This window comes from Schistocerca nitens, chromosome 2 (genome assembly GCF_023898315.1).
Source record: "Schistocerca nitens isolate TAMUIC-IGC-003100 chromosome 2, iqSchNite1.1, whole genome shotgun sequence".
In the NCBI taxonomy this organism is placed as follows: Eukaryota; Metazoa; Arthropoda; class Insecta; order Orthoptera; family Acrididae; genus Schistocerca; species Schistocerca nitens.
Genome location: NC_064615.1, coordinates 456,472,446 through 456,492,867, shown reverse-complemented (window position 1 = coordinate 456,492,867; position 20,422 = coordinate 456,472,446). Strand labels below are relative to the sequence as shown.

General features: G+C 44.1%; 1 protein-coding gene across 1 annotated transcript in view; it reads right to left on the bottom strand.

Annotated features, from left to right (window-relative positions):
- The window catches only part of LOC126236340 (ATP-binding cassette sub-family C member 4-like), a 218,559-nt gene that overhangs the window by 158,322 nt on the left and 39,815 nt on the right, over positions 1 to 20,422 (bottom strand). The window contains exons 5-6 of the mRNA XM_049945566.1: positions 12,049 to 12,253; positions 2,599 to 2,824 (exon numbers count right to left, since the gene is read on the bottom strand). Coding sequence (XP_049801523.1) covers positions 2,599 to 2,824; positions 12,049 to 12,253 — 431 coding nt within the window. The remainder of the gene's footprint in view (positions 1 to 2,598; positions 2,825 to 12,048; positions 12,254 to 20,422) is intronic.

Here is a 20,422-nt window from a genome sequence, read left to right as displayed (position 1 = left end):
GGAAGACAGAAGAAGCCTCTCGATTGCTCTACCCCTGGGGCAAGTACTCACAGAGCCCCAAAGCATATTGTGTGCATTAAAATCACCACAGAGGATGAAGGAGTGGGGGAGCTGTATAAGAAGGTCACTGAGAGCCTCTTCGTCGAGCACATCATGTGGGGGCAGGTAAAGCGAACATACTGTTAGCATATTACGCACATGTACTAATATTGCAACTGCCTGTAAATTTGTCGTGAGGGAGAGAGGCGAGGAGTGGTAGTTGGTGTTGACGAAGATACCTACTCCTCCTCGAGCTCTCTGTCCACTCAGGTCGTCCTTTTTGTGGCGGACATAACCACGTAGCTCAGGGGTGTATGTTTCACTGAAATTTGTCTCTCGCAGACATACACACATAGGTCTATCCTGAATCAATAGACGTAGTTCCTCCACATGTGTCCTGAACCCTTGCAGGTTCCATTGTATTTTCTGCCTCCCTTTCCGCCGAGGTGGGGAGACTGCAGCGGGTGGAGGCTCAGTCTTGGGGCGAGATGATTGCCCCATATTCTCAGACTCCATCAGCTCTGGGGAAGAGTCTGATGAAGCGTCTAGTGGGACCACATTAACATGATCCGAGGGTTTACCAGCACAATTAATCTGTTGGTGCTGGTTGATGTGTGCTTTCCTTTGTTTAGGGGGCTTTGCTAGAACTGGAGCAGGGGTGTTTATGACCACGCTGGGCTTTGGAACAGCCTCAGCAATCGGAGATGCCTGGGGCTCTTCAATGTTAGCTACTGTACCTTTCTCTGCTGTTCGAGGAGGGGCTACAGGTTCTGATACACTTGCTGCCTTGCAAGCGCACTGACACGTGCAGGTGTTCGTGCCAACACTAACAACCTCCGTCTGTGTAGATGCATCGACTTTTGGAGGCGGCTTCTGAACAATGGAAGCAAAAGAGGTAACGAATGTGGGTGGCTGCATGGCCTTAAACATCTTTTTGGCTTCACTGTAGGGGATACGCTTAGTTTCTTTTATTTCTTGTATTTTAAGTTCCTCTAGGAAGATTCTACAGTCCCTACTCCAAACAGGGTGGCTTTCAGAACAGTTTATACATCTGACAGGCGACGAACAGTCAGTTCCGTCATGGGCAGCCTTACTGCAGTTGCCACACATCGCTTCTCCTTTACACCTTAGAGTTGTATGCCCAAAACGCTGGCACTTAAAACAGCGCATTGGGTTTGGGACATACGACCGGACGTTTGGTGTAAGAAATCCTGCCTTGACGTGTTCTGGAAGTTTGGGGGTATTGAAAGTAAGGATGAAGGAGTCAGATTTCACCAGGTTCCCATCCACCCTTTTCATGATGTTCTGAACGTCAACAATTTCCTCCCGAGCCCACTCACTCTTTAATTCTTCTACAGGAATGTCAACGAGATCCCTACAGGTAACAACACCCTTACTGGAGTTCAGGGTGCTGTGAAGCTCTGTATCGATTGTGTATTCCCCCAAGCTTTTAGGTGTTTGAAGGTTAACTGCTTGCTGAGCAGTTGATGTTTCAACAAGCAGTGTCCCATTCCGTAAACGCTTCACTGATTTTAAAGTTCCAGCTATTCCTTCTAGACCCTTTTGGGTATAGAATGGCGAAACCTTTTCAAAGGAACCCTCTTTCCTTTTTATTATTAAAAACACATTCTGGTTGTCAGTATGTGCTCTGTTACTCTGAACTGCTGTACGTTTGTTGACGCCTGAGTCAGGAGAACTGGCTAACCTAGCCCTCTTGTTGGATTGGGTGGTAGTGCCTACCAGCGGTCCACCCATCCCACTGGCCAGCGAAAAATTAGAAGGAGGAAAAGAGGAAGAATTTGTGGTATCCATGGTCGTCCCACGAGCAGCTAGGGAAACTTATGTCCATCCAGACAGAGCCCCGCATGCCTGGATAAGCCTTGTACAACTGAGGTGCGGCAGGTTCTCCAGAGGTTGCCCGCTAGCGACTGTTCCACCTCAACAGCCATGCATCTTGTCGGCGCGCAGCACACCTTAAGATTGAAGGGTTTTTATAGAGGTATGTACCGTCCTCGCGATCCAGGCAATCAAGCTAAGATCCCCGGTCCCTACGACACACAACGTTCCACCGTTGCGCCACACGGTGGTCGCTGAAGCATGCCCAGAGCTTACGGTATCAGCAGACTGGCGGCGCACACCATTCCACAGCTCGAGGACCCCGAGTTCGCCAAGCCCGTACCCAGCAAACGAATGCTGAGCCCCCTGAGGGCGGACGCTGAAGCTTCGACATTTGCATCTACTAGTGCTGACGAAAGATCAGAAAAATCATCAAAGAGACGTCGATGGAACAGCACGAGTAAGAAGGCAATAGGCAACTTGTCAACAAGTGGCCACGAGAGCCCAAACAATTTTCGGAAATGTTATACTGCATTGTGTTTGGTTCCTGACGGTAGACATGACTGGCTGAACGCACTAGATTACCTGCCAGCGGAAAGGGACCTTGAAACACAGCTGGTACAAAAGTGTTCTGGATGATCAGCCTCGATCACTACCAGACAGTTTCTAGCTTTTAGTGCAGCTGCTGTCTCACTGGTGCGTAATAACGTGGTTGCGCCTTACTCTGCGGTGGTACTGTCATGAGGACGATGTAGACGATGCCGGCGTAGGCGGCCCAGGAGACGTAGCAGTAGAGGCAGTAGGTGACGAGCGCCAGCTGCAGCGAGCTGAACCACAGCCAGTTGGCGTGCAGCGACGCCTGGTCGAAGCGCGCCACGTCGTTGGACAGCAGGTTGATCACCTGCCCGGTCGCCGTCACGTCCATGGACTGCTTGTTGATGCGCAGTATCTGAGGAAACGTTCCAAAGTACTGGGTACTGTTTTATATAGGGTTCGACGTCCGATGCGCGGACAGGCTCATGTGCGTGTTAAACGTGGTCATTTCCACTTAGAGCTGTCAAACATTATTTTTATTTTTTCATTTATTGCAATTGCACTGACGAGTATTACTCTTCTTCAAGAAGAAATCACAGATGCAGGCGTAACTGCAGTTGCCGCCTGTCCAAACACCAAGAGAGTACGAGCTGTCACCGAATCATAGAGTACGTGAATAAACACAAATCCAGATAAAAACTGCAGCATAAAGTATTTCTCATATTCGTAGTATGTTACTTTCGAACGAAGTGGATAAACAACGACTTTAGTTTGTCAACATGCAGTGCGGGTCGCTGTTTTGTTTATGGGCTCTAAATATACTGTATATACAGTTCCTAACATACACGAGTGCCGTAGTTAATGAAAGGCATCCGCCACTGGAAATGAGGTTATCGTTGTGGTACCAACAGACTATCACAGACCTTAATACAACACTCGGATATCATCGTATCGGTCGTTTGGGTAGCTCAAAATGCACTGTGCACTCTATAAAAGACTATTGTCTCGCCAGCAGCAGTTTGCGCTTCGCAACTGGAAGCTGGCGACAGTGCTGCTATTAGGGATGTTGTTATATCGTCTCGACTAATGACGAACAGGCAAGTTGCATGTCCTCTTTCCGGCACGATCGTGTAATCACCAGTTTCATTTCACGATTGTGTTTTACGGTATTAATACATCGGGAAGGTGATCTGCATGAACCCCTTCACCCTGTTGAATTATCTTTGCCAACCGTATTATAACATAGTTTCATGTCTCATTTTTCGATGTTTTTGTTGTAAAGTCCATTATAAATTTGTGCATATTAAGAATTTTAATAAATACGAGAATTTACGGGCGCCAAGCGTCTGACTCGTAATTATGAAACAGCCTTCATGAAGTTATTTAACAGTAAGCTAAGGGATACCTGTACCTGGAAGTCAATTCTAGGGCTACCCACTTCCATTAATTGCTTTACTCAGATTTGTCGTGTAAGTTTTATTAAGCGTTTGAGTTTCAGGGAGTGATCTGCCGCTCAGAAGACCCAGACTGAAGCAGATCAGCTGAAGGCCTCACACCGGTATTTCCACAGATTACAGCTAGATAAATGCCAAACATTCAGTGCCATCCAGTAGACCACGAGTACAGCACGACAAAGAACAAAACACACCAGAGTTTGTTAAAGCTGCAGCCCAACGGACGAAATGTACCACTGAAACGATTCTTTAAATACACACGAGATACAGGACAATATATAAATGATCAGGAATACAAAAACACAGCATGTTTCAGGAAGAGTAGTAAAATATTAGGAGATAGTAGTTTTCAAATAAAGTTTTCCCTATGTGTCCAATTATTGTTACTGATCGAGATACTACTGGTTAAAGAGATAAATTTTTATTTCGTGCTTTAGTACTCTAGTTGCTATTGGTTTATGCATCGACTGCCTTATTTTTTTAAATTCAACCTGCGAAATTGCGCTTGAGTTTATGTAACTGAATTTTTTAATTGTAACTGTGATTGTGGATTATTCGCCAGTTCTAAGACACCGATTAAGCACGACGCACGTATTTCAAATTGTTGAGTATGCTGATGTGGTATATATACACGGGTTTTGTAATGGAGACGCACCTGCTGCTTGTAGAGAATACCACGGACGATTTCCTAACGGCAGAGTGACAGATTCATGACCGTTTACTCGTGTTTTCATCAGACCGCATGACACTGGTGCAGTGGCCAGCCATCATGTCATCTGAACGCGTAAGTGAACGGAGTGTTGATGAAGTAGGAGACAGTTGGTAGAATGTAGTCCTTTAACAAGCACACACAGAAATTCTACACGTATCGCTGTTCAACACACAGCAATATGTCGATCATTACGCATAAATGACCTCTATTAAGATTATTTACAGTGGAGTCAATACTTTAGAAAAAGAGATGAAGGAAGATTATTGGAACTACGTCGTTGGCTAATGGCACATGACAGACTGATCCCACTAACACTGTTTACTGCTGATGGAAAAAAGAACACATTAACACCGGTGTGTCAGACCCACCATACTTGCTCCGGACACTGCGAGAGGGCTGTACAAGCAATGATCACACGCACGGCACAGCGGACACACCAGGATCCGCGGTATTGGCCGTCGAATGGCGCTAGCTGCGCAGCATTTGTGCACCGCCGCCGTCAGTGTCAGCCAGTTTGCCGTGGCATACGGAGCTCCATCGCAGTCTTTATCACTGGTAGCATGCCGCGACAGCGTGGACGTGAACCGTATGTGCAGTTGACGGACTTTGAGCGAGGGCGTATAGTGGGCATGCGGGAGGCCGGGTGGACGTACCGCCGAATTGCTCAACACTTGGGGCGTGAGGTCTCCACAGTACATCGATGTTGTCGCCAGTGGTCGGCGGAAGGTGCACGTGCCCGTCGACCTGGGACCGGACCGCAGCGACGCACGGATGCACGCCAAGACCGTAGGATCCTACGCAGTGCCGTAGGGGACCGCACCGCCACTTCCCAGCAAATTAGGGACACTGTTGCTCCTGGGGTATCGGCGAGGACCATTCGCAACCGTTTCCATGAAGCTGGGCTACGGTCCCGCACACCGTTAGGCCGTCTTCCGCTCACGCCCCAACATCGTGCAGCCCGCCTCCAGTGGTGTCGCGACAGGCGTGAATGGAGGGACGAATGGAGACGTGTCGTCTTCAGCGATGAGAGTCGCTTCTGCCTTGGTGCCAGTGATGGTCGTATGCGTGTTTGGCGCCGTGCAGGTGAGCGCCACAATCAGGACTGCATACGACCGAGGCACACAGGGCCAACACCCGGCATCATGGTGTGGGGAGCGATCTCCTACACTGGCCGTACACCACTGGTGATCGTCGAGGGGACACTGAATAGTGCACGGTACATCCAAACCGTCATCGAACCCATCGTTCTATCATTCCTAGACCGGCAAGGGAACTTGCTGTTCCAACAGGACAATGCACGTCCGCATGTATCCCGTGCCACCCAACGTGCTCTAGAAGGTGTAAGTCGACTACCCTGGCCAGCAAGATCTCCGGATCTGTCCCCCATTGAGCATGTTTGGGACTGGATGAAGCGTCGTCTCACGCGGTCTGCACGTCCAGCACGAACGCTGGTCCAACTGAGGCGCCAGGTGGAAATGGCATGGCAAGCCGTTCCACAGGACTACATCCAGCATCTCTACGATCGTCTCCATGGGAGAATAGCATCCTGCATTGCTGCGAAAGGTGGATATACACTGTACTAGTGCCGACATTGTGCATGCTCTGTTGCCTGTGTCTATGTGCCTGTGGTTCTGTCAGTGTGATCATGTGATGTATCTGACCCCAGGAATGTGTCAATAAAGTTTCCCCTTCCTGGGACAATGAATTCACGGTGTTCTTATTTCAATTTCCAGGAGTGTATTTACAGCAACTGTTCACTGCTAACATGCGGGTTGAAATGGTAGACAATGACTGCATTGGGCCTGTTATGACACCGCATGCCCCGTTTTGTAGGCTTCCCTGAGGAGAGGTTACTTTGATTACAAGACTGGGCATGTTCCTGAAGCATGGCGGAGCCCCTAAAAGTTTTAGTAATCGGATGGTACATCAGCTAAACTATACTTTCCCCCACAAATGAGTCTGTAGGAACGGTATTGAAGCTAGGCATAGAATTTAAGAAAATTAAATTTTTGAACTTTATCATTTGCGTTCGCTTAACGTGTTCTGTGTGCATTTGTTTGCGTTACATTTTAACCATGAATCTCTCTACCCAATAAAAATAGGACATGTGTAGAATATTTTATTTGAAATCATCTACCACTACCTCTTAAAATTTTTACTGTTTTTTCCTGACCACAACTTACACATGACTTCTGAGAGACAGCACTGTGTGAAGCAATGAGTGCTGGAATGAGTGCCATGGAATCAAAAATGACTCAGACATATGACGAACGTCTCTTCAAAATATTTGTACATCACAAAGCAACAAGAGTGATTTTTGTAGGTCTTGTGAATAAAGCTGGCCTTCAACCGTACCCCTGAGATGTTCGGTGGGCGTCGTTTCATAGAGACGTACAAGCTATAGAAGCACACATTTCCTTGCCTTTTTTGAAGAACGCTTACACATTTTTCGAATCAGTGGTGCGATAATGAAATACGGAATGCTGATTAGTTCGAACTAGGCTGTTAAACTTCCGCAAATTAGCAGCTACTGTTCGAATCAATCTAATATGAACGAGTCAGAATCAAATATTCAGATCGGGCGAGATGGTGCAGTGGTTAGCACACTATACCCGCATTTTTGAGGACGATGGTTCAAACGCGCGTCCGACAGTCCTGATTTAGGTACTCCGTGATTTCCTTAAATCGCTTCGGGCAATTTCCGGGATAGTTCATTTGAAAGGGCACTGCCGATTTCCTTCCCCATCCTTCTTTAAACCGAGCTTGAGTTCAGTCTCTATAGCCCCGTAGTCGTCGGGACGTTAAACACTAATTCCCCCCCACCCACGTATTCAGACGCGCCCGAGACATTCTACTTGATGTGAAAGATGAGACAGAAGAAGCATTAGGGCTTAACATCCAGTGGATGATTAGGTCGTTAAAGAATGAGCGCAAGCCCAGAAAATTCAGAACTAGCACTCCTGGAAGAAAGCAAATTGCGGAGACATGGCATAGCCGGCCGGAGTGGCCGTGCGGTTCTAGGCGCTGCAGTCTGGAGCCGAGCGACCGCTACGGTCGCAGGTTCGAATCCTGGCTCGTGCATGGCTGTGTGTGATGTTCTAGGCGACTGATGACCTCAGAAGTTAGGTCGCATAGTGCTCAGAGCCATTTGAACCATTTGACATGGCATAGCCACAGGCTGGGGGATGTTTCCAGAATGAGATTTTGACTCTACAGTGGAGTGTGCGCTGATATGAAACTTTCTGGCAGATAAAAACAGTGTGTCGGACCGAGACTCGAACTCGGAACTTTTGCCTTTCGCGGGCAAGTGCTGTACCATATGAGCTACGCAAACACGATTCACGGCCCGTCCTTTCACCTTCAATTCTGCCAGTATCTCTTCTCCTACGTTCCAAACTTCACAGGAGCCCTTCTACGAACATGCAGAACTAGCACTCCTTTCTTTCAGGACTGTTAGTTCTGCGGGTTCACAGAAGAGCTTCTGTGAAGTTTGGAACGTAGGAGAAGATATCCTGGCAGAATTGAAGCTGAGAGGACGGGTCGTGAGTCATGCTTAGGTAGCTCATATGGTAGAGCACTTGCCCGCGAAAGGCAAAGGTCCCGAGTTAGATTCTCGGTCCGTCACACAGTTTTAATCTGCCAGGAAGTTTCACACCACATCTTGTTGCTCAGAATTCTGTGGACTGTGTACACGTGACCATTACAGTCGGAGGCATCTGTTATCTCTGGACAATAGAAGGAAAAGTACATGGCGTGTTTGAACACTAAACCGGCACAACGGCTTAGAACCGTGGAAGCACACAGGTCCAGCATTTAACCAGGAAATTGCACCATACATTTCTGACGCATGAAGAAGATGGTGGATATTCTGTGCCTTGGTAAAACTGCGTAATCTAGAATCTGATCGTCTAAGTAATCATTTGTCAATAATCATTCTGCCTCGTTTGAACTCAAAGACAGACGCCAAGCGTCTCAATTGTAGCGGCTGACGCTGAAATTTGTTGAGGATCTCCGTAACAGTCTTGAGCTTACTTAAAGAGCCCGTGGCGAAAATCGACACACTTCATTGCGTCATCTTCAACTCTACTATTAATCTAACCTGGTAAGTGTGCCAGTCTGACGAGCGAAACTTAATAATTCGTCGAAAAATTATTTTGTAAGCCACTTCTTTCGTTCACGAATTAAATATCCTTAAGATTCTTGCAACTCATCTCAGATAGCTAAATACTTTCCCTAAAATCGGTTTTGTTGTTTCCAGTAATTTATTGCCAACAGTGTAACAGAACAGTAATGGATCTCTCTGGGTGTCTATACGAAGTATGGCACAAAGTATGGCATATACGTTTAGGGTCAATGGCACTGACTGCAGCAATAGTTGATCATCTGCAAATTTTTCTACATTTCGCTACAGTTCTCTGACTTCACAGCCTCGCTACTATAAGGGGAAAGACACCAACACACTTCCTACGCATCGAACCTTGCCATCACTCATCTCTGCTGGACCGGAGTTCACAGGTGGAACGATGACTCCTCATCATCTGAGAAAAGGGATCGGCTTGCAGCCTGCAGATTTGGCGCGTGAGAGTTGGGCAGTTGGTCTTAGGGATCCTGCAGAATGATTCGCAGGCGAGCTTGGTATAGAGAATCACGCGTCGGAGTGCGGAAACCAGGCACCAAATTTAACAATTATTGACTCTCGTTGGTTTTGTGTGAAATGAGGCAACATATAATATTTTACGACGACTAGGCTGAACCAGGAATGCAGTCTACCTGGATGGAGTTTCCGAATCATGAGAATGCTGTCAATGAACTCTACACATCGTAGGGATGTTTTCCATGAAAATAACGTATAATAAAAACAGTTCTACAGACTGTTCTGACTTCAAGAGATATTTCTCGTCACTTTCATGCGTTACTGACCTACTTACCTGGAATAGTGAGACCACTGATTTGACACGACATGCGTTACGTGGGCATAAGGTTAAGAATTTCTTCTCTGTCCGTATTAGTCTCAGAAATAGTCGTTCAGTTGTTACTTTAAGTTTCGGTAAACAAAATACGTGGTTTGCCACAGATATTATGAGTTTTTTATATTGTAAAATTTAATATGTAACATATCGTCTGCACGTAAATTTTAAATACGAAACGTTGCAAAACACTATAAGACGACCTGAAATTCCCCTCGAACAGTAACTAATTAGTACTGGTTGTAGAATTTCATTTACCCTAATCTCTGTACTCTAGTGAAACGTGCAGTTTGCTTATTCTCATTTAACTGAATTCGTTTCTGAGCTTTGTAACATATACTGTGACTGCTGGGTTGACAAATTCACTGTCTTTGGCCACAAATCGACCTATATCACTATTCAAATTTAATTTAGGCAACGAAATCGCAAAATTCTCTATTTAAATGTGGGCCAAGTACCTTTCGCATTGATAGAATCTGAAGCAGTCAGGATGGGACGTGGCTTGCAAAGTGTTGTTTACGAAGGGTTTATTTAAGATTTGATGAATTAAATTTATTTTCATTTCCAACAGAAATCAAAATCGACATGAGGCAATCAGTACTCTAAATGAGACAATAATCTGCACTCGTAATAACTTTAAGCCATAAATATACAATTACTGGAAACGTACTCCCGTTTATCTCAAATTGGGATCATTGGATCGTAATGTGAGGTTTGGAGGAAACTTGTGGATTCATAAGGAAAACATGAGTTGGCAAAGCAGTATTAATTGCATTTATATTAATTATGGAAAATAATAACTACGATCAAAACTATGGAGACGTATAATTAAAGAATAATGGCACATAGCTAATTTTTATGAATGTATGACCATTATTGGCCATATTTCAGTCACTTGTTGGATTCTAAAGTACGTGTGCCTAAACAACTGTATCATGACCATAATTGTACATTTTTCCGAAATTAAAGTTGTCATAACTGGCCCTGAGCTCCCAGGAAATTAAGGTAATGAGATTACACGTATCAGTTCTCTGATTGAGCTGATGACCTAGACCACAGTACATGCTACAAATCGCCAGTCCATGACTGATAATTCGTAGTTACATTCACTGGCTTCAGACTATTACCTTGCAGTCAAATTTATTACTACATAACGGATTTGTCTGCCACAACATTCCAGATTTGTTACACTCGAACTTTGTTTCCTACCGCATTTCAGTTACACATAGCCGAAGCTCCATGGAGCACTCTATTGAGTATTCATAGGTCTAACTACTTACAAATTTTTGGTCGACTGGTGAGTAATGTCAATTGCGTCAAAAGACAAGTTTTGGACGAATGTCACCCGATGCTGTTGGTTACAGATGCCTCCCTTATGGTTTCATGAAAGTTACCCATCAGCATCAGATATCGACGCACAGCCTCACAACGGCGAGATGCAATTCCCTTCACCAACGAGAAAACACAGTCGTCTCGCACATTCAAACCAACTTGCAGAATCAAAGTACAGGCTTAGGACACAGGAGAAAGAAGACTGGAAGAAAATCGCACGTCTTTTCCTATGTTGACTTCCATCTCATACTGGAAGCTTGAGGTATCCAAAACCCAGAAACAATACAACTTAGTGACACAAATATATTAAATGGATCTGACGGATCCTTTTCAAGAATTCCATTTGGTACAAAAATCTGAGTATTGCCTTGTTGAAAATATATTGTGCATATCATGTATAAACAACAATTATTGTCGTATAAAGCTGATTATTTACAAGATCTAATTATGGCATAAAACAGTTTGTGTAAATATTGAAACTCATGAGTGTAACTGAACCTGGAATATCGATGGAGTGACACTTGATGGTATGACTGTTAACTACCATTTATGAAAACATCATCAAAAAAATGGTTCAAATGGCTCTGAGCACTATGGGACTTAACTTCTGAGGTCATCAGTCCCCTAGAACTTAGAACTACTTAAACCTAACTAACCTAACGACATCACATACATCCATGCCCGAGTCAGGACTCGAACCTACGACCGTAGCGGTCGCGCGGTTCCAGACTGTAGCGCCTAGAACCGCTCGGCCACTCCGGCCGGCTGAAAACATCTTCAAAATCTAAAATGTTATTTGTTGTGTTATGATTATGAGATCAGTGCCAACTATCATCACAAACTATTGTTCTACAGTATCGAGAAAAATCTCAGTTTTTTTTTACTTACGTCTGTACATTCACAATGACTACTGTACTCGTTTTCTTTTCTAGCTATGACACATCTTCTAAACCCATGATAAGATAAAGAGAAAGGTTTTCATTTTATGAGTGTTACGTTTAGAGAATAGTGGATGGAGGGAACTCAGCTTCTTTTTTTATACCATTGCATGTTTTACAGAGTGGTATCACTGATACTTTCTTAGTAAATGTCAGTGTTATAATGAAAAGAAAGTGATACCAAAAACTGCAGATACACGACATTTATTTGTGAAAATTGCTCCGAGAAAACTCACCTTCCTGTAAATCAGAGCACAACAGGCAACTCTGATTCTCATGCCAACGTAAGTGGTCAACATTGTGTGGTGATGATGCCAGAATAGCTTGAGGAAGTTGATTAGCACCATGAGGCTGCCATAAATGTATGCTTCCTGTTCCGTAATATTACTATCTGGGTTGAAATACTGTATAGTCAAGCCCAACAGAATTGGCTGAGCTACTCTGTAACAAGGAAAGAAAGCAAATGTATGAAGCTAAAACAGCAAGAAAGTAGATAGTTGGCTTAACCCTTTGTTTAGTTTCGTTTGAATATTATTGATTAAAATGTGTAATAGCTCAAATGGTAAAAAATAAGTAACATATTTTCTCATTGATGGAGTTTGCACATAAAGGTCATTTATATGGTACCATCACAGACATAAGTATATTTCTATTAATTCTAGATTAACGTTACGCAACTCACAGACATTTCATCTGTCAGTCTCTCGTTTCCACTCCCTGTTATCATCAACATTTCATTGTCACATAATGAAGACTCAAACAGTAATTGGTACTTTTAAAGAACAGTAAATGCACACAAGTTGCTGTCGTTGTCACCTGTCTACTATTCTGTGGCATAATGTGTGCCAGTGGATTTTGACTAACGTGCTAGAGCGTAAGCGACTTCTACACTTTGTCGAGGAATCATCACACAGAGGCACAGAGCACAAGTAATCAGTCATTCAGAAGGCAGTGATCATTTGCAACTACAAAGGGACATGCTTATCGGTATTTGACAGATGGAGCATCTTGAAGACGCTAAGAAGCACCTGGTACGTTATCCATAAGAGAACACAGTATTGCAAACATTAACGAATGCTAAAAAAAGTTTCTTCAGTATCTCCCCAGCCAGAAATTTCGTTTGGTAAGGCTTTCTCAGCCTTTTAGTTTCAACAACTATTAATTTTTTTTTTCAAATTTCGTAATGTCTATGAGCTACCTGCGGCAATTAACCTTGCATGAAGTGCCAATAAATAGCCTTCGACGATTTTTATTGCCATAACGATCTTTAACTCAATTATGAGTAAGACAGATGTCATAACCATACAGTTCGCTTGTCTCAGCGATGTGATAAGGATAAAGAGCATCTAGAGTAATCATTTCAGACAATTAAATCTGGATTTGTTTCCGAATTGTTGTCAGTAGCTACTGAAGAACACCATTTGTGAGTAAAGTCATTATAAGGCTCTTTTGGGAATATCTAAGTGCTAAAACAGTTCTCTATAGTAGAGTCCGGATTGTACAATCCAAATTTTATTCTTAAATCCTTTTTACGTGTTTATAGGTTTAGAGGAAGCTTGTGAAAACATCGAGGACGTAAAGTGCTCTAAACATTTTTCATAATAGATTGTAAGTCTGTAAAAACTAACAGAAGAAACGTAAGCAATATTCACAATATTCAAGAACCTACAGAAAAAAAAGAATCCTTCTTACTGAGGAAACAATTGGACCCATATGATGAACACACAATCTGGGGGAAGAAAAAGATTCTCTAGACAGAAGTAAAGCAACGTTGAAGGAGTTTCTTTTCCTTTATTGTAATTTCATTCCCCGGCCCCATATGAGCAGGGGAGGGCTGGCAGCGACACAATCCGCCCCTCTTCAGCTGAGGGACATTACAGGCACGAAAAAAGATGTAAAGAGACATCAATAAAGGGCGATAAAAACGGGATCACAAGTAGTACGGGGGGAGACAATGCGGGTGAAAATATACGTTTACACGGAGACTTTCATTGGGAGGCACAGCTAAAAAAAGGCCACATAAAGATAAAAACACAGTTTGGTCGTCAGTTTCAATCATTAATATACGTGCCTACCGAAAATTAGGATCGCCAAAGTTAACAGACTTTAAAAGTTCGGTTTCCAGTTACAGCCGTCGTGAGATACCAGTAAAAGGGCAATTTTTCAACAGAAGCCACACACAAACAATTTACGAAACAGGCTACAGTCCTAGTTGGAAATTCAATTTACTACAACTGAAGCTTCTTTTTCACTTCTCACGAGGAAGTGAATAAAATTGTAAATGAAATTATAAATCGTAAGTTGAAACAGCTGTTCGAAAATTATGACGCATCATACGTTACGTGAGACACATTACGCTGCAGCTGAACGTGGTGGCGAAATTTTGCAAAGCACATGACATTTCTTTTGTGTTAGAAAATAAAATAAACCAGGAACATGTTAGTCTTGATGAGAATGAGTTTATACGAGTAGAAGCAGTGACCAGTAGTCGATGGATAATACGGATCGTAGATGTAACGAATCCCAACGGTTCACAACGAATCTGCAAAAATTTCAAAGCGACGACTAGTGCTCAGTCTGTTGTTGACTCACATTCTGTCCACAAGCCGGGAAAACTGTTGTCAGAATTAGATGGTTATGTGTACCTTTGCCAGGAATGTTTGCAAATCCGTTTGGACGAATGCACACAGCGATTTATGTTGATACATACTCCATTTGGTCTCTAACACTACAAAACATTACCTTTTGGAATTGCCAGTACATTTAGTTTTTTCCAGCGGTATTTACAACAATTAATTCAGCAAGTTCCGAATAGTGTGAACTAGTTGGACGACCTAGGTGTTCCTGCAACAACTCCACAAGAGTTTCCATAATTTGAAATTTGTTTTCAAAATTCCACAAGAAACAAATCTGAAATCCAAGCGTGATAAGGGCAACTTTTTTTCAATGTGAAGTACAACACTTGGTGCACAGGGCACCAAATCGACGCCACAACATACCGACGCCATTAAAAACCTTCCAGCTCCCAAGGATGTTAAGCAATTATGTTCCATATTAGGACAAATAAATTACTGCTGGAAATTTCTCAAACATGCAGCTTCCATCAATGAATCACTGTACCAAATGTAACTGGAACAGTGAATGCCAACGCGCATTTAGCAAATTAAAACCATGTTTAGTTGACGCTAAATGTCGTACGACATATGACCCGAACAAAAGGCTCAAAGTTGCTGCGGATGCTTCAGACTGTGGTAAAGGCGCCATTCTGTCCCACCGACATCATAGTTTTGAATGGTCAATTGCGTTCACTTGGAATCCAACAATGGCACAAAGAAATTGCAGTCAGATCGACAAGGACACTTTTGTGATTGATCAAATCTGCAATCAAGTACTCATTATATTAAATTTACGGACGAAAATTCATCCTCCTCACAGACCACAAACGTTTACTGGCTGTCTTTGCACGGAGTAATACTGTTCCTACACGGACAGTTCAACGTTAGGAGCGTGGGTACTAGTTCTTTCGAATTATGACAATGAAATTATATTCATATCCCCAGCACAACACACTGATTTGCTTTCACATCTGACAATAGGGTAAGACAAAAACTTTGACTCATCAGCTGGTGTTAGTAGCCATGATACTGCAGAAAATTTTCCAGTAAACTCAAATTAAATTCTCAAACTTGTGCCTAAAGAACCTAATTTCTCTAAGATCAGACAATATATTCAAATGGAGTGGCCTAGTGACAAGACGTTACTTAACCAACCAGAGGTTAAATCTTAATTTCACATCAATGCCATTTGGGCATAGTACCAAACGTATTGCAAGAGAAAATTGGTCTTGGGAAATTTTGATAAAGACACTGAAATGATTCTATCTCAATGCCACTACTGTCAAAAATACCAGTTATCTCCACCACAGTAATATTTTCCGTGGCCACAGGCGTCAGACTAGTCGTCACTTCTGCATACTTATTTTGCAGGAACGTTTCTCAGAAGCTGCTGCATCATCCTCTTCAATGCTTTCTTTAAATTTCCACTTGTGGTATAGATGACTTTTCAGGCTTCGTCAAAGGTCTTCTCTGAAGAATTGCCTAAATGTCTTGTCGCCGACAGCGGCTCACAAGTATTTTCCCAGGAATTTAATTTTGAGAAACCAATGGCATTTCAAAGTTCAGAACTATACCGTTTCATCCTGAGACCAATGAACTTGTTGAAATATTCGTACGATCTTTCAAATCGCTGATGACGAATCTTGTTCAGCAGTACGATAAAGACAGTGCTTTATTGTTCTTTCTCCGCCAGTACAGAACCACTCCATGTGATGCATTCCTTCCAGCAGAGAAATTACATCTACCAGCGCACTGAAAATTGATGTCAATCTTAAAGCCACTTGTGGATCTAGAAGCCAAGCTTTGACATCAGTCATAACAAAAATTTTTGAAGCCGGGCAGTGTATAAGAATTGTAAAAAGACATGGGTAGGAGGAATAGTCATTGAGCAGCTTGGCAGTGTCATGTGTAAAGATAAATATTCACACGCAGTCACAACACGTCATAAAAAGCAAATGAAGCCGCTCCACGCTCACATGCTTATAGGCAGAACTCCTAGGCTGTTTTCTTTTCCAGAATCAAGAGGCCTATACGCAACCAGAAGTTTGAGCGACCTTCCGACGAAGTCGGGAGTCGTCTCCGCCAGCACCTCCACCTTCTCCTGTATCGCTGCTGGCAGTTTACGTAATTATTATTAGTTGTACCACTGTTTGTGTACTGATTGATTCACCTCAACACAGGTCTCGTTCCTCCAGTCTCCGAAAAATTTTCTTGAGGCTTCTATCACATCATGGTCATATCTTCTATTTTAATACAGGCTATTCTTAATGTCGTTTTGTATCCTTGCCGACTAGTTGTAATCTAAGAATTCTCTTTGTAATTCAGCATATGCATTGTCCTTCCCTATATGATGCTTCAAACCTTATCTTGCTGTGATCGTCCCACAGCTCTGCATATGTCATTAAATAGGTCAAAAAATTCTACTGGGTGCAGTCTCCTGTTTTGACACAATTGCCTAATATTTTCTAAATTGATAAATACTCCTTCATTGCATATTCCCACCAAGTAGTTGCCAGTTAAGGGACCATCATTTTTCTCTCTAGTTATTGTCTTACTTCTTGGCTCACTGTCCCCATGTTAACGCATTCACCTAATGCATGCGTCTTATATTCAGAGTCATCATTCCATTACTTCAAGTGTTTTGCATTGGAATCAGTTAGGTTGCTCAAGTCTAAATGTTTCCAGATCGCTTATTTGTGCTCTGATCTCTTTAAGTCGTCTGTTCTCATTTCGTTAGCTGAGTTAGTTCTCGCATATCTTTCTTACATTCTTTATTTACTTTATAGATCTTGTTCTTTACATTTTCCATCACTTGATCACGTTTATGCTCTTGTTTTCGGACTCTTTAATTAAACTCTCGAAACCTTAGAGCGAGGTCTCCACGGATTTTCTGTGCTTTTTGTTTATCTCATGAGCGTTTCTATTTAATTTGACAACTTCCTTAGTTTTCTTCTTTGAGTATCTCCTGAGCTCTCCTACTTCCTCTAATACCTTTCCTAGTCTGTTTGTTATCTTTCCTGGTCTGTTTAATATGTTCCCTACGCTGGTTACTATTTAGTGTGCTGCTTCACGATAGGAAGAAAGTCCACAACTGCTCATAATCTTCTCCTTGAACAGTTCCAATAGTAGCACCTGAACTTCCCATGTCGGATGCGACAATCATGCCATAACCATTTGACACCACATTGTCAACAACTTGTCTGTATTTTCTCTAGCTCTACTGCTCAATTCATATTTGGATGATACTATTCTACCAGTAATGTCTACACTTATGTTTGTAGTTGCCACGATAAAGTTAACTACCTTGTACATTGCAGTAAAATTCACTGACACAATCCACCAGTGATATATACATCAATAACAAATCAGCATCAGTAACACTGACTTCGCCGAAACTCAATACCAGAGAACACTTAAACAGCGAAAAACATACACATAGTGTGCAATAGCAGCAGTTCCTAACGTCCACTGGTTAACGAATGTTACGTTCCGTACAGGTACATTCAGCTCTCCTATGAAGTAACCATGGCTGCCTACTTGTAGTGTAAACTGATACAAAGCAAATAAAAGCTATTTTCGAAATGTTATTGACGCTATGGAGAGCGCTATATTTTATTATACACTCCTGGAAATTGAAATAAGAACACCGTGAATTCATTGTCCCAGGAAGGGGAAACTTTATTGACACATTCCTGGGGTCAGATACATCACATGATCACACTGACAGAACCACAGGCACATAGACACAGGCAACAGAGCATGCACAATGTCGGCACTAGTACAGTGTGTATCCACCTTTCGCAGCAATGCAGGCTGCTATTCTCCCATGGAGACGATCGTAGAGATGCTGGATATAGTCCTGTGGAACGGCTTGCCATGCCATTTCCACCTGGCGCCTCAGTTGGACCAGCGTTCGTGCTGGACGTGCAGACCGCGTGAGACGACGCTTCATCCAGTCCCAAACATGCTCAATGGAGGACAGATCCGGAGATCTTGCTGGCCAGGGTAGTTGACTTACACCTTCTAGAGCACGTTGGGTGGCACGGGATACATGCGGACGTGCATTGTCCTGTTGGAACAGCAAGTTCCCTTGCCGGTCTAGGAATGGTAGAACGATGGGTTCGATGACGGTTTGGATGTACCGTGCACTATTCAGTGTCCCCTCGTCGATCACCAGTGGTGTACGGCCAGTGTAGGAGATCGCTCCCCACATCATGATGCCAGGTGTTGGCCCTGTGTGCCTCGATCGTATGCAGTCCTGATTGTGGCGCTCACCTGCACGGCGCCAAACACGCATACGACCATCATTGGCACCAAGGCAGAAGCGACTCTCATCGCTGAAGACGACACGTCTCCATTCGTCCCTCCATTCACGCCTGTCGCGACACCACTGGAGGCGGGCTGCACGATGTTGGGGCGTGAGCGGAAGACGGCCTAACGGTGTGCGGGACCGTAGCCCAGCTTCATGGAGACGGTTGCGAATGGTCCTCGCCGATACCCCAGGAGCAACAGTGTCCCTAATTTGCTGGGAAGTGGCGGTGCGGTCCCCTACGGCACTGCGTAGGATCCTACGGTTTTGGCGTGCATCCGTGCGTCGCTGCGGTCCGGTCCCAGGTCGACGGGCACGTGCACCTTCCGCCGACCACTGGCGACAACATCGATGTACTGTGGAGACCTCACGCCCCACGTGTTGAGCAATTCGGCGGTAAGTCCACCCGGCCTCCCGCATGCCCACTATACGCCCTCGCTCAAAGTCCGTCAACTGCACATACGGTTCACGTCCACGCTGTCGCGGCATGCTACCAGTGTTTGCGATGGAGCTCCGTATGCCACGGCAAACTGGCTGACACTGACGGCGGCGGTGCACAAATGCTGCGCAGCTAGCGCCATTCGATGGCCAACACCACGGTTCCTGGTGTGTCCGCTGTGCCGTGCGTGTGATCATTGCTTGTACAGCCCTCTCGCAGTGTCCGGAGCAAGTATGGCGGGTCTGACACACCGGTGTCAATGTGTTCTTTTTTCCATTTCCAGGAGTGTATTTTGCTACGCATCTTCGGCAAACTTACGTCAGCTCATTTGTTGCGCTCAATCTGTGTGTGTTGTGTACTCCTAAAATCACCACTCCTGTCAGGGCGCGGTTTCAGTCACAGTAAAATTGTTCTAATTATCTCACGTCGCATCTGCTCCATACCCTGGGAATGGGGATTATATTCCACTGTCTTAAGTCAGCTCTCCTGTTGCGTCACTGATTCTCTGCCGAACTAATTCCAGCGTCTCCTGTCACATCCACTCCATACGTCGTTGGTGGGAGGGATAGCTGTCAGTGTTTCACTGTCACTTCTTCGACATCACGATCTTGTCATGTGATTGCCCAGATATGCAGTGATATCATCGTGCACTCAAGTTCTTTGTCTGTAAAATTTATTGCAATTTGCTATGTCACAGGCGCGCTATTTTTCATTTATTAATAAATGTGATCTCATTCCTATCAGAAAATTGCATGTTCTACTAGAATGCACGTCCTCATATCCTATCACAGTCACTACGTGACCAACCTGGCAGGAATATGATGGCAGGGGAGCAAAATTTATTATTCAGCATCGTGGCTTACACCACTTACCTGAAACTCCAACATAGGCTGCTCCTTCCTCCGTCGCACCATTCGGTCTGTGCGGATATACCAAAACTAGTGACCGACTCCGGTTTCGTACCGGTAGCACTAATTATTTATGGTGGGATTTGGATGGCAAAATGGTCAATAGATCACTCAAGTCTACAGATCGCCTACTCGTGAGCGTTGTTGCGGACTTACTATGCTGCAGATGTATACAGATATACGGGGGACGGGGTTCTCGTTCACCTGATTACAACGCATTTGTCTCATGGGACCGCCTATACCAGACGTCCGTCGAGAATGAAGTACTGTCCTGGAAAGAATTCTGTCTGCATGCGACACTGTTCAGACGACACTGGAGATATTGGAACGGGTACGGCA